The following is a 13,015-nucleotide window of genomic DNA, read 5'->3' as shown; positions in this document are numbered from 1 at the left end:
CCGTTAGGTCTTGAGAGATGGGTGAGTTTTCTTCCTTGAGATGATGGGGCAGGCACTGGCTGGGGAAGCTAACTGGGTTTGGTTCTTCTCCCTTGTCTACCCTGAAGAATGGATTGTTCTATTATTTTTGTCCTTTGTCCCCTTTCCCTTCTCCATAAGTGATTTACATGATCTGTGAAGCTCTTTTTATATGATGTTTTCATAAACTTGTTTATTATTGTGTAGGATGACTTTAGAATGGTATATATTATGTACTCATATTTTGTGGACCGACATTTAATAGCATTGGAAATGTGATGCAAGTATAACAAACAAAATGCTGTAAATATTCTTCAAAGTGCAATATTTCCAAGTATCTTTAATATTAATTAAAGTTCTCACTGCAAAATCTAAGCTAAATCTGTGTTTTATTTTGAAACTGGATTGTTTACCTTTTAGGGATTAGGCAAAGAGGAGTCCCAAAATGAGAAACAGACCAAAAAGAGTCTCTTACCAACTTTGGAAAAGAAGTTAACTAGAGTGCCATCAAAGTCACTGGACTTGAATAAAAATGAGTATCTTTCTCTGGACAAAAGCAGCACTTCAGATTCTGTTGATGAAGGTAAATAATTTCTTATGAATTTTATTAAAATTTCAGTTATGTCTTTTTATGTTTATCTTTGTAATAGGGGTGTGCAGATTGAGAATTTAGTTTCATTAGACACAGTCTCACCCTATAAAGAACCAAAAAAAAGAATGGGAGCTTATAGAAAATAGGAGAAAGAGGCTGTTAAATCTAACGTATCCCACTGTCTTCAGAAGCCTGGAATCTGAAAAGCTTCTTTGCATTTAGCTTCTAAATGTGGTGTTAATAAAAATCTGTATGTCCATTCTATATACCAGGCAGTGTAATATGCTCACACGTCATAGGTAGAGTGACATATTATTTCATTTAGGCTATCCCTCATTTTCCTGGTGGGGAAAATAAGACCTACAGGAGCTAAATCTAAAATCACGCAGCTAGTTAACGATGCAGAGCTTGAGTTAATGACCAGGTGACTCCGTCCAGTTTTCTTTTTACTTTACTTCAATACTGCCCAAGTTATTTTCTCTTTTCCTCCTTTTAAAAAAAGACACCTTAGCAAGGTTTTTCTAAACTTGTTTTGTATATAATTATGAAAGCAAGTAGTTATGGCAGGGATGCATTCTCACATGAATATTAATTTAAATTATTGGGTAGCCTCCAAAAGGAAATAAAGAAGATTCTCAAAAATTCTGGAAAGGAAATCTTTCTCTCTGTAAATGATTTTTTAAAAAGTGTACTTATCAATGTTACTCAGAACAATACTCAAATTTCTTTGTGTGAAGATGCAAGCTTTTGACTGTGGTTATATTTTAGCATAATGAGCTGAGTTTTTGCAAGCAAGAGCATGGAAAGTTCATCATAATTGTTCCTGACTTTGATTTGTTTTTACTGTAGTCAATTTCCATTTAATTTTAAAAATTTCCATTTGACTTTAATTCACTTTCAGAGGAACATTCTATATTTGAAATTTATTACAAAGATAAATGATAATAATATTCCATATGGCATTAAGAAAAACTTATTTGGCTGGGCACAGTGGCTCACGCCTGTAATCCCAGCACTTTGGGAGGCCGAGGCGGGTGGATCACACGGTCAGGAGTTCAAGACCAGTCTGGTCAACGTAGTGAAACCCTGTCTCTACTAAAAATACAAAAAATTAGCCGGGTGTGGTGGTGTGTGCCTGTAATCCCAGCTACTCGGGAGGCTGAGGCAGGAGAATCTCATGAACCCAGGAGGCAGAGGTTGCAGTGAGCCGAGATCATGCCACTGCACTCCAGCCTGGGCGACAGAGCAAGACTCTGTCTCAAAAAAAAAAAACCAAAAAAAAAACAAACAAAAAAAAACAAAACAAAACAGAAAACTTACTTGGTTTTAGAGGGCCAACAGCGATTAAGCTTAATCCTAATATGATGATAAAGAGAATCATGACCCAAAGGCCTTCTGAATTTCAAGAGTATTATATTCTAGATGTTTTTCACATTTTGTATTGTAATCCATTTTGTTTTGTATTGTAATCCACGTATACATGGGATCTAGAGTGGGCTCAACAAATAGCAGTCCTTCTTGACCACCCTGGTGGTAACAAAATTGGGAAAGAAAATGAAGAGCAAGTCAGATAGAGGCCAAAATATCACCTTTTATACTAATAGTAACAAAGTCAGCGGATGTGGGTATGTGTGAAAGATAAGTGGGCTGCTGATGGAGCTGAAGAATGAGGTAGACTTACCTATCAATCACAGGCAATGTTCAACCTCCTCCCCAACTGGAGGGACAATCCCCCCTGGAGGAGAACCAGCTTCTGTGGGCACCTAGATCCAGAGAGAAGGACAGAGGTGTGCCAAGCATACCCAGCAAACTCCTTCCACATTTTCTAACTGTATTAGTAGCTCAGGCTGCCATAACAAAATACTACAGATTGGGTAGCTTAAACAACAGAAGTTTATTTCATATAATTCTGGAGGATAGAAACCCCAGATCAAGGTTTGGCAGAGTTGGTTTCTGGTGAGGGCTGTCTTCCTGGCTTGCCACCTTCTCACTGTGTCCGCACATAGCCTTTCCTTAGCACATGCTCATGGATAGAGGAGCAAAGTGTGAGGGAGGAGCAGAGCAGGGAACAACAGAGACACACACACACACACACACACACACACACACACACACACAGAGAGAGAGAGAGAGAGAGAGAGAGAGCATACATGAGCAAACTCTCTGGTATTTTTTTTTTTTCTTTTTGAGACAGAGTCTGGCTCCGTCGCCCAGGCTGGAGTGCAGTGGTGTGATCTTGGCTCACTGCAATCTCTGCCTCCCGGGTTCAAGCGATTCTTGTGCCTCAGCCTCTGGAACACCTGGAGTAGCTGGGATTACAAACATGCACCACCACGCCCAGCTAATTTTTTGTAATTTTAGTAAACAGGGGGTTTCCTCATATTGGCCAGGGTGGTCTTGAACTCCTGGCCTCAACTGATCCTTTAGCCTCGGCCTCCCAGAGTGTTCGGTGTCTCTTCTTATAAGGACACTAATTCTACCAGATCTGGGACCCACCTTATTTAACTTAATTCTTTCTTTTTCTTTCCTTCCTTCCTTCCTTCCTTCCTTCCTTCCTTCCTTCCTTCCTTCCTTCCTTCCTCTCTCTTTCTTTCTTTCTTTTCTTTCTTTCTCTTTCTTTCTTTCTTTTCTTTTCTTTCTCTTTCTCTTTCTTTTCCTTCCTTCCTTCCTTCCTCCTTCCTTCCTAACTTACTTCCCTCCCTCTCTCCCTCCTTTCCTTCCTTCCCTCCCTCCCTCCTTCCCTTCCCTCCCTCCTTCCCTCCCTCCCTCCCTCCCTCCCTCCCTTCCTTCCTTCCTTCCTTTTCTTTCTTTTCTTTCTTTTTTTTGAGACGCAGTCTTGCTCTGTCCCCCAGGCCGGAGTGCAGTGTGGCGATCTCGGCTCACTGCAACCTCCACCTCCCGGGTTCACACCATTCTCCTGCCTCAGCCTCCCGAGTAGCTGGGACTACAGGTGCCCACCACCATGCCCAGCTAATTTTTTGTATTTTTAGTAGAGATGGAGTTTCACCATGTTAGCCAGGATGGTCTTGATCTCCTGACGTCGTGATCAGCCCGCCTCGGCCTCCAAAAGTGCTGGGACTACAGGCAAGAGCCACCGCACCTGGCCAATTAACTTAATTACTTTCTTTAGAGGCCCCATATACAAATACAGCCACACCAGGAGTTAGGGCTTTAACAAAATAATTTGCAGCGAGACAAACATTCAGTCCATAACAATAATCTACTTCCTATGGTTAGAGTGAGTTAAAGGGGTAGAGAGAAGCTGGGAATTACCCTAATTGGGCACCTTTAACTCGGAAGGGTTGAAGAAGAGACATCTCCACTGCATTATATATAATACCCAGCACACAATAATATTGTGTTAGTCAGTGTAAGCCCATTTCCCAACCATTTTATGTAGATGTAAGTTTACTATATTAATGTGTTTTCCTTAATATAAAATTTAATTTTTTAAAACGTATTTTAAAAACTTCCAAAATATAGATTGTGTGTGTTATACTGCTTTTAGGTTTGAGAAAGATAAAAGATTTTGGTTTTTCTTGGTTAAGCACGGTGGCTCATGCCCGTAATCCCAGTACTTGGAGAGGCCAAGGTGGGAGGATTGCTTGGGCCAGGAGTTTGAGACCAGTCTGGGCAAGACTCACCTCTACAAAAAACAGAAAATTATCTGGGCATGGTGGTGCATGCCTGTAGTCCTAGCTACGTGGGAGGCTGAAGCAGGAGCATCACTTGAGCCCCAGGAGGTCAAGGCTGCAGTGAGCTATGATCGCACCATTGCACTCTAGCCTGGGCGACAAAAGAGCCAGATCCTAGCTCTTCAAAAAATAAAAAATAAAAAATAAAAACAAGATTTAATACTTTTTATGTTTCAGTTTTGAGGATAGATGTTATAGACACTATGATTGTGTTACTTTCTTGTAACCATCAATAGGAGAGAGAAAGGGAAAGACAGAGAAAGAAAAAGCAAAAAATGTAATAAAAGTAGTTGTTTAAAGGAAAATTTAGTACCAGTTACTTGAGGCTTGTTGTCGTACTTATTAAGTAGGCATTTTAAGGACTCTTTTTCTTAAAATTGTAAGATCCTTGCCATTGAAGTCAGTTTAGTGGGAGACATTTGGAAAGATGAAGGGTAGCATAGCGACTGCTTTATTAGTGTCCTTACCATTCTTGCTTTAGTATGCAGCTGGGCATGGATTAGTCGTACAGTTTACATGAATTTAGGACTTTAGGAAGATCTACTCTGGCCCCCAGTGGCCAAATAGGTAAGTAGCACCAAAACCAGGATTTTTGTTTTCTCTTTCTCACCTGCTTCTTTTGTAAGAATGGTCCTTCCAAAGTAGTTTCAGCTGGATGTGGTGGCTGGCGCTTGTAATCCCAGCACTTTGGAAGGCTGAGCCAGGTGGGTCACCTGAGGTCAAGAGTTCGAGACCAGTCTGGCCAATGTGATGAAAGCCTATCTCTACTAAAAATACAAAAATTAGTGGGGTGTGGTGGCACACGCTTTTAATCCCAAGAGTGAGACTCTGTCTCCAAAAAAAAAAAAAAAAAAGAATCCTATAAAAGTAACTTATAAGTTGCATAAAGGATAACAATAAAATGGATAAAAATTGTACATATCTAGAAATAAAGAATAATAGTGTATAGATTCATTATTGCACATGAGCTCTGATCACACTTTGCTCCTTGCAAAGGCTGTTTGGCTTTATAGCAGTAAGAAGGTATATGTAACATTCAGACCTCTGCTTGGGGAGTTTTATTTAAAGTGTCTGGTGATTTTTTCCTTATTAGATTATCATTAGATAACAAATCAAGTGCTCCTACTGGTTTCCCTAAGCACATTCCAAAATCTTGGACTTGTCCTATGTATTAAATGGGTAAAATAATGAATCTGTTTTTTTACTTTTTTAAAGTTGTGAAGTTATGAAGACGGTTGAAGTCAATGAACTGAAGTGACAATTGAAAAGGTCACAAAAAGTAAACCATCCCAGGAGATTGGGGATGTGTGTGTGGGTTTAGAGGGAGTGAGGGAGATTGCAGATCACTTTAAACCAAACATCATTTTATTTAGTGATAGTATGTTGATCTACTATAGTGAGCAGGAGAAAGATAACAAGTCAATAAATCAATAAAAGTATAACTACAAGTCAGGATAGGTTCTGTGAAGGAAATGAACAAGATCAACAGAATCACCTTTAGTTGTTTTCTTCCTTTGTGAATATTTGAATTATTTTTACAGTGAACGTATAATAATTCTATGTCAGAAAAAGCTGTTTCCCAGGCCTAATTGGAAAGTTACCTCACAAAGCTTAGCAAAATTGCCTAGTTTTATGATTCATTTCTATGCTGAAGGAGCCATTATTTGAAATTGCAGTAAATAATTTTTGCCTACATAGAGTATTGTTGAAGGGAGAAGCAAATCAATATCTATCTGATATCCATAAGCCCTTTATGCCTCTAGCAAAATAGGGAGACACAAATCATTCAATGAGGGATAAATAGCAGTAGCTGGGGATGAAGCCAGAGCTAGAAGAGTTTTTCTGATCCATAGACTATTGCCCTTTGATTTAACCTGACTAATATTGACAGATGCTTTACCCAGATCATTCTTAGAGCTTGATTTCTGAAACATGGGGAGCTTTTGTAGCAATTTTTATTCTGTATCGACGGGGCATCATCCTTGGTCCTGAAATCATTACAATTTCATATTGGATTGCTTTATGTTACTTCCTCTATTATGCCAGGCTTCTGTTCCTAGGTTTTTTTTTTCTTTTCTTTTCTGTTTGGTTCTTCTAAGTTAAATTCCTTCTGGCGGTATAAAATAGATGTTAAGTTTGTGTGCTCCGGAGCTGGAGAGGGTTCAAATTCCAGGTCAGTCACTCACTAGCCATGGAGCCTCGGCAATTATTTCTGTGATTCTGTTTCCTCGTCTGGAAATAATGATGATAATACCACTTATCTCATAGCATTGCAGTGAGAATAAGATGAGTCAATACTTGTAAGGTATGTAGCACAATGTCTAACATATAGTAAGCACTATGTGAGTATGGGCTATTTTATATAATATTTCCAGGGCATATGAGAATAGGTGAGCAAGATATTGCTTCTTCATTTGTCACTAGTAGTTTTCAACATCATTATGATTATCAAATTCCCAGAAAAAATGTAATATTTCATTGGGCATTATTTAGCTTTGATGAATACTTTTCAGAAGGATTTCTTAGTTCTTTTAATGTGTGGTGTTGAAAATAGGTTGTGATTACAGTCATTCTTGTCTTTGGGTAGTGAACATTAAGTCAAGTTGAAACATTATTCAGGCTGATAAGCTAAGTGTAGCAGATATTATAGTCATTGATAAATTAATATTTACTGAGTAAATATTAGAGGTAGAAGTTGCTAATTTCTATGTTAGAGACTATCTTATGTGTCTCTATATTGTCCTTGTCCCTTTTGAAATATTATTTTGAGTGACATATTATGGCCGTTTGATATCATTCAAGTTAAATATTTCTGTATCTTTTGAGTTTTGACAGTTGAAATATTGATTATATGTAGTTTAGTTAACTATATATTGTTATGCATAGTTATAGGTCATACATATGTATATATTTAATTCCGATTTGGAGTTTTAAAAGTGTCCTGGAATGTTCTCCTCATTGTAATCATATGTAAAAATGATTTTATGCACAAAATAAAAAAAGAAAACCCCACAAAACCCTCTAAAGCCTTAAAATAATCTTTCTTTGATTTGTTCTCTTTTGGTATGTGTTTCTGTTTTTCCAGAAAATGTTCCTGAGAAAGATCTTCATGGAAGACTTTTTATCAACCGTATTTTTCATATCAGTGCTGACAGAATGTTTGAATTGCTCTTTACCAGTTCACGCTTTATGCAGAAATTTGCCAGTTCTAGAAATATAATAGGTTAGTCCTTGTGTTCTTACCTAATGATAAATTTGGGAGAATGCTATTATTCTTAGAAGGTTGAGCATACATAAACTGATTTATGTTGTGAGGAGGAAGAATTAGACATGCTTTGATTTTATTTTGACAGTATATAAACTGGTATTCAAATGTTTGGTTAAATTCACATGCGAACAGTATAATTATTTAATTAGGCACATGCTTCCAACAATTAAGTTAAGACGTTTTGAAAACTAAAAGTATATTTATTCATTAAGGTACCAATTCAATTGGGTTGAACTCAATTCAAAATGGTTTCATGTGAAACAACTGAATTTTGGTGGAGTGTAAATTGCAACAACCACTTTGCCAAAAGGCTTGGCAGTAACTACTAAAGGTATGAATTCTCTGTGACTCAGCAGTTCCACTCCTAGGTATACATTCATCAGAAATGGGTACATTTGTACTCTGAATGATGTACTACAGTGTTCATAGCAACATTATTTATGATGGTCCCAAACTCAAAACAGTTCAAGTGTCCATCAGTAATAGAATGGATGAATAGATTGTGTATATTCCCACAAAAGAATCCTATATAACAATGAAAAAAATACAAAGTACTGATACTTGTAACAATATGAGTAGAACTCACAGATACAATGTTGAGCAAAAGAATCCAGATACAAAAGAGTACATGCTATCTAATTTCTTTGTATAAAGATAAAAACCAGGCCGAACAAATTTATGGACATAAAGTCAGCATGGTGGTTACTGTTGTGGAGAGTCAGGTAGGTACAGACTGGGAGGGAGCTTTTGGGATGCTGGTTTAAGTTCTATATCCTGATCGGAGTGGTGGTACATGTATGTATCCCCTTCGTGCAAATCATGGAGCTGTACACTTGAGATTGCAGTATCTATGGACTACTTCAAAGAAAATATATTTTAACAAGTTCCATTTAAGAAATTGGTTAAATTTCTTAATTGGAAATTAATGGTTAAATCCTCATAAGAAGAATTTCATTGATTATGTGTTAAAAAGTTTTATTTTGGGGCTGGGTATGGTGGCTCATGCCTGTAATCCCAGCACTTTGGGGGGTTGAGGCGGGTGAACTGCTCGAGCCCAGGAGTTTGAGACCAGCCTGGACCCATCTCTACCAAAAAATACAAAAATTAGCTGGGCATGGTGGTGCACCCCTGTAGTCTCAGCTACTTGGGAGGCTGAGGTGGGAGGATCTCTTGAGCCTGGGAGTTGGAGGTCGCAGTGAGCTGAGACTGTGCCACTGCACTCCAGCCTGAGTGATAGATTGAGACTTTGTCTCAAAATAAATAAATAAATAAATAAATAAAGTTTGAAGCTGAATTTATCCTAAATGTTTTAGATATTTTATTAACTTTGGGAGCACATGATTTAGCCTGCTACATAAAATTAGAATGCAGCAGCAGCAAAGATTCATATAAAGTGAGTCATTTGACATAGTCAAAGAGAAAGTTATTCTGTAGTCAATTTTATTTATTTATTTATTTGAGACAGAGTTTTGTTGTGTCACCCAGGCTGGAGTGAAGAGGTGCGATCTCGGCTCACTGCAACCTCTGCCTCCCAGGTTCAAGCGATTCTTGTGCCTCAGCCTCCCGAGTAGCTGGGATTACAGGCATGCGCCACCACGCCTGGATAATTTTTGTATTTTTTTAGTAGGGGGGTTTTGCGGTGTTGGCCATGCTGGTCTCAAACTCCTGGGCTCAAGCAATCTACCCACCTCAGCCTCCCAAAGTACTAGGATTACAGGAATGAGCCACTGCACCCAGCTGCAATTTAGTTTATAATCTAAGTACTTTATTAACCATTAGATATTATTCCTTTATTTGAAACTTTTATGTAAACATAATTTTTTTTTTTTTGAGACAACGTCTCGCTCTGTCACCCAGGCTGGAGTGCTATGGTGCAATCTCGGCTCACTGCAGCCTCCGCCTCCTGGGCTCAAGCGATTCTTGTGCGTCAGCCTCCCAAGTAGCTGGGATTACAGGCATGTACCACCATGCTTGGCTTTTTGTTTGTTTGTTTGTTTTGTTTTTGGTAGAGACAGGGTCTTGCTGTGTTGCTCCAGGCCAGTCTCAAACTCCTGAGCTCAGGTGATCCACCTGCCTTGGCCTCCCAAAGAGCTGGGATTATGGGCATGAGCCACTGTGCCTGGCCTAAACATAATTATATATTCATAGATGATATCATTGTTATGAATACTAGGAACCCAAATCAATTTTGTTCTTATTATTGATGGTAGAGTAGCAAAGAGATTGCAATCAGTAGCTATTGTCTTGTGATTATATTATGAGTTTTGTAATTTTAAAAAATTGTTTTCTGTTCTTCCAGTTTTGAAAATGTGGGATGCCTGAGATATAAATCTTCCTCTTTACTCAGTAGCTAATATTTAACTTATTATATTTCTTCTGAATCTATTTTGTATTTACTTGTTAGTCACTTCTACCTAGAGAACTTGGTATTTCAGAAGAACTGGATACATTATTTCTCTGAATTTTTTGAGAGGATACCTGTTAATGTTACACTGCCATTTTTATGGCTGAAAAGACCCAGGAGGAATTAGGACATTGTTCTATGCTGGTGATAAATGAAGTTTGTTTTTTGAAACACAAGTGCATTTGTTTTCTCATATATCTGGCTTCAATATCAATGATTATATCGACTGTCTAATGTTATAAATGGCTTTGCAAAGCAAAGGCTTCCAGCTAATTCTAAATCTAAACAGTTATAAGTATGTTGCTGGCGAGACCTAGAATTAGTCAGAAGTTTTACTAAAGAAGAGAATCTGATCATGACTGCAAAGCATACTGCTATCCTCTGACTTGTTACCTGGTAATCAAAGTTGTATTTCTTTCTTTTTTTGAGACAAGGTCTTGCTCTGTTGCTCAGGCTGGAGTGCAGTGGCGCAATCACAGTTCACTGTAGCCTCGACCTCCTGGGCTCAAGTGCTCCTCCTACCTCAGCCTCAGTAGCTGGGACCACAGGTGTGCACCACAATGCCCGGCCAATTTTAAAACATTTTTTATAGAGACAGGCGTCTCCCTATGTTGCCCAGGCTGGTCTTGAACTCCTGGCCTCAAATGATCCTCCCACGTCAGCCTCCCAAAGTGCTGGGCAAATGTGAGCTACCACACCTAGGCTGGTATTTCTTGAGATCGAGTTTCAAAGCCTTCTTTTTAAAAATATTAAGAATTTAATGATTTTTAAAAATAATCAATTATTTGTGGATTAAATCTAATTCCAGCACTCAAATGACTACCACTGGATCTAAATTTTCCAATTTGGGGGTCCTGAGCAGAAGGAGCTGGGGCTGAGAGTTCTCCTGAGTGAAGAGGAGTAAAGTAGGGGGGATGTAGTGGCCATGCTGACAATGAGTTTTCTTGACGGCTTTTTTGGTCCAATTTGTGAGATCGATATTGTCTTTAATGATGGGGAAGCCAGGAAAATGACAGAAATGAAAACTGAAGATGGCAAAGTAGAAAAACACCATCTCTTTATAACGGAGAATCTGTTTCAGGTAAGGTAAACGTGGCCTTTAAGCAACCTGGATAGAGGCTAGAACACCAAGGAATTAGAATTGAATTTGTAGGTCAAATGGAACTTTACAATGAGAAGAGTAATGCTCATGAATTTATAAACCTAATGAAAGAACTAGCCTTACCTGGAGAACTGACTCAGAGAAGAAGTTATGATTCTGTATTTATGCAAGTTGAAAAGCCATATGCATCTGACATTGGCGCCAATGTTCACTTGAGGAATTTTCTTAAAGTGACAATAGTGAGAAGACTGACAGATTTAGTAAAAGAATATGATCTTACTGTTCACCAGCTTGCCACCTGTCCTGATGTTAACAACTGTATTAAGATAGAAGTGGGCATTGAAGATTGTCTACATATATAATTTGAATATAATAAGTCAAAGTATCATTTAAAGCATGTAATTGTTGGAAACATTTACTTCTTAGTAGTAAGAATAAAAGTACAACATATGGAGTTACAACTGATCAAAAAAGAGATCACAGGAATTGGACCCAGTACCACAGCAGAAACAGAAACAATCACCAAATATGAAATAATAGATGGTGCACCAGTAAAAGGTGAATCAATTCCAATGAGACTATTTTTAGCGGGATATGACCCTACTCCAACAATCAGAGAGATGTGAACAAAAAAGTTTCAGTAAGGTACTTTATGAATTTAGTGTTTGTTGATGAGGAAGACTGAAGGTACTTTAAACAGCAGGAGATCATTTTATGAAGAAAAGCTCCTGAAAAACTGAGGAAACAGAGAAAAAACTTTCACCAGTAATTTGAATCTCCACAATCGCAGGCATCTGCTGAACAGCCTGAAATGTGAACTGAATAGGAGACCAAAAAAAAAAAAAAAAACAAAAAATTCCTGTAAACATTGAGTTAAGTTCAGCAGGTTGAAGATGGTTGCAGCTGTAGAGGGGAGAAAGACCAAAACTCCATATATATTAGTCTTCCTTTATCTTACAGTGCTGCATTTATTTTATGGTATAATGAAATGTTCTTCATGTATATACATTTTAAAAAATGCTCTCTTTGAAACACTGGAACTTTCTTAAACTGCCTTTTTTTTTACTTCACACTTTGATGATAAGCACTCAGATATGGATCAGCATAAGCATTAAAAATTTTCAGGTGAGAAAAATAAATAAAATTAGGGGGTCTTTTTTTTTTTTATTTTTTTTTGAGACATAGTCACGCTCTGGTTGCCCAGGCTAGAGTGCATTGGTGCGATCTCGGCTTACTGCAACCTCCGCCTCCTGGGTTCAAGTGATTCTCCTGCTTCAGCCTCCTGAGTAGCTAGGATTACAGGTGCCCACCACCACACCCAGCTAATTTTTTTTGTATTTTTAATAGAGATGGGGTTTCACCGTGTTGGCCAGGCTGGTCTCGAACTGTTGACCTCAGGTGATCCACCTGCCTCGGCCTCCCAAGGTGCTGGGACTACAGCGTGAGCCACCGCACCTGGCCAAAATTAGGGGGTCTTTTAAATCTATGTTCTTTTAAATCATTGTTGACAGTTATATGACACTACTTTTTAAATGTTTTTGATCTTTTAGTTTCAAGGGTACATGTGCAGATTTGTTATACAGGTAAATTTTGTGTCATAGGAGTTTGGTGTACAGATTAACTCGTGACCCAAGTAATAAGCACGGTACCCAATAGGTAGTTTTCAGTCCTTACCCTCCTTCCACCCTCCACCCTTAAGTAGGCTCTAGTGTCTACTGTTCCCTTCTTTGTAGCCATGTGTACTCAATGTTTATCTCCCACTTGTAAGTGAAAACATGCGGTATTTAGTTTTCTGTTCCTGCAGTAGTTCGCTCAGGATAATGGCCTCCAGCTCCATACATGTTGCTGCAAAGGGCATGACCTTGTTCTTTTTTATGACTGCATACTATCCCATGGTGTATATGTACCATATTTTCTTTATCCAGTCTACCATTGA

The 13,015-nt window shown here is 38.4% G+C and overlaps 1 protein-coding gene and 1 pseudogene across 1 annotated transcript in view; both read left to right on the top strand.

Moving 5' to 3' along the window:
- Positions 1-13,015, top strand: part of GRAMD1C (GRAM domain containing 1C) — a 113,077-nt gene that overhangs the window by 74,799 nt on the left and 25,263 nt on the right. Inside the window, exons 9-10 of the mRNA XM_003261826.4 lie at positions 439-601; positions 7,391-7,528. Of these exons, the coding sequence (XP_003261874.2) occupies positions 439-601; positions 7,391-7,528 (301 nt within the window). The remainder of the gene's footprint in view (positions 1-438; positions 602-7,390; positions 7,529-13,015) is intronic.
- Positions 10,848-11,811, top strand: LOC100593071 (annotated as a pseudogene).

The sequence above is a fragment of the Nomascus leucogenys genome, chromosome 21, assembly GCF_006542625.1.
Source record: "Nomascus leucogenys isolate Asia chromosome 21, Asia_NLE_v1, whole genome shotgun sequence".
NCBI classification, from domain to species: Eukaryota; Metazoa; Chordata; class Mammalia; order Primates; family Hylobatidae; genus Nomascus; species Nomascus leucogenys.
Note: the sequence above shows the minus strand (reverse complement) of the source record. Positions and strands in the feature narration are given on the sequence as shown.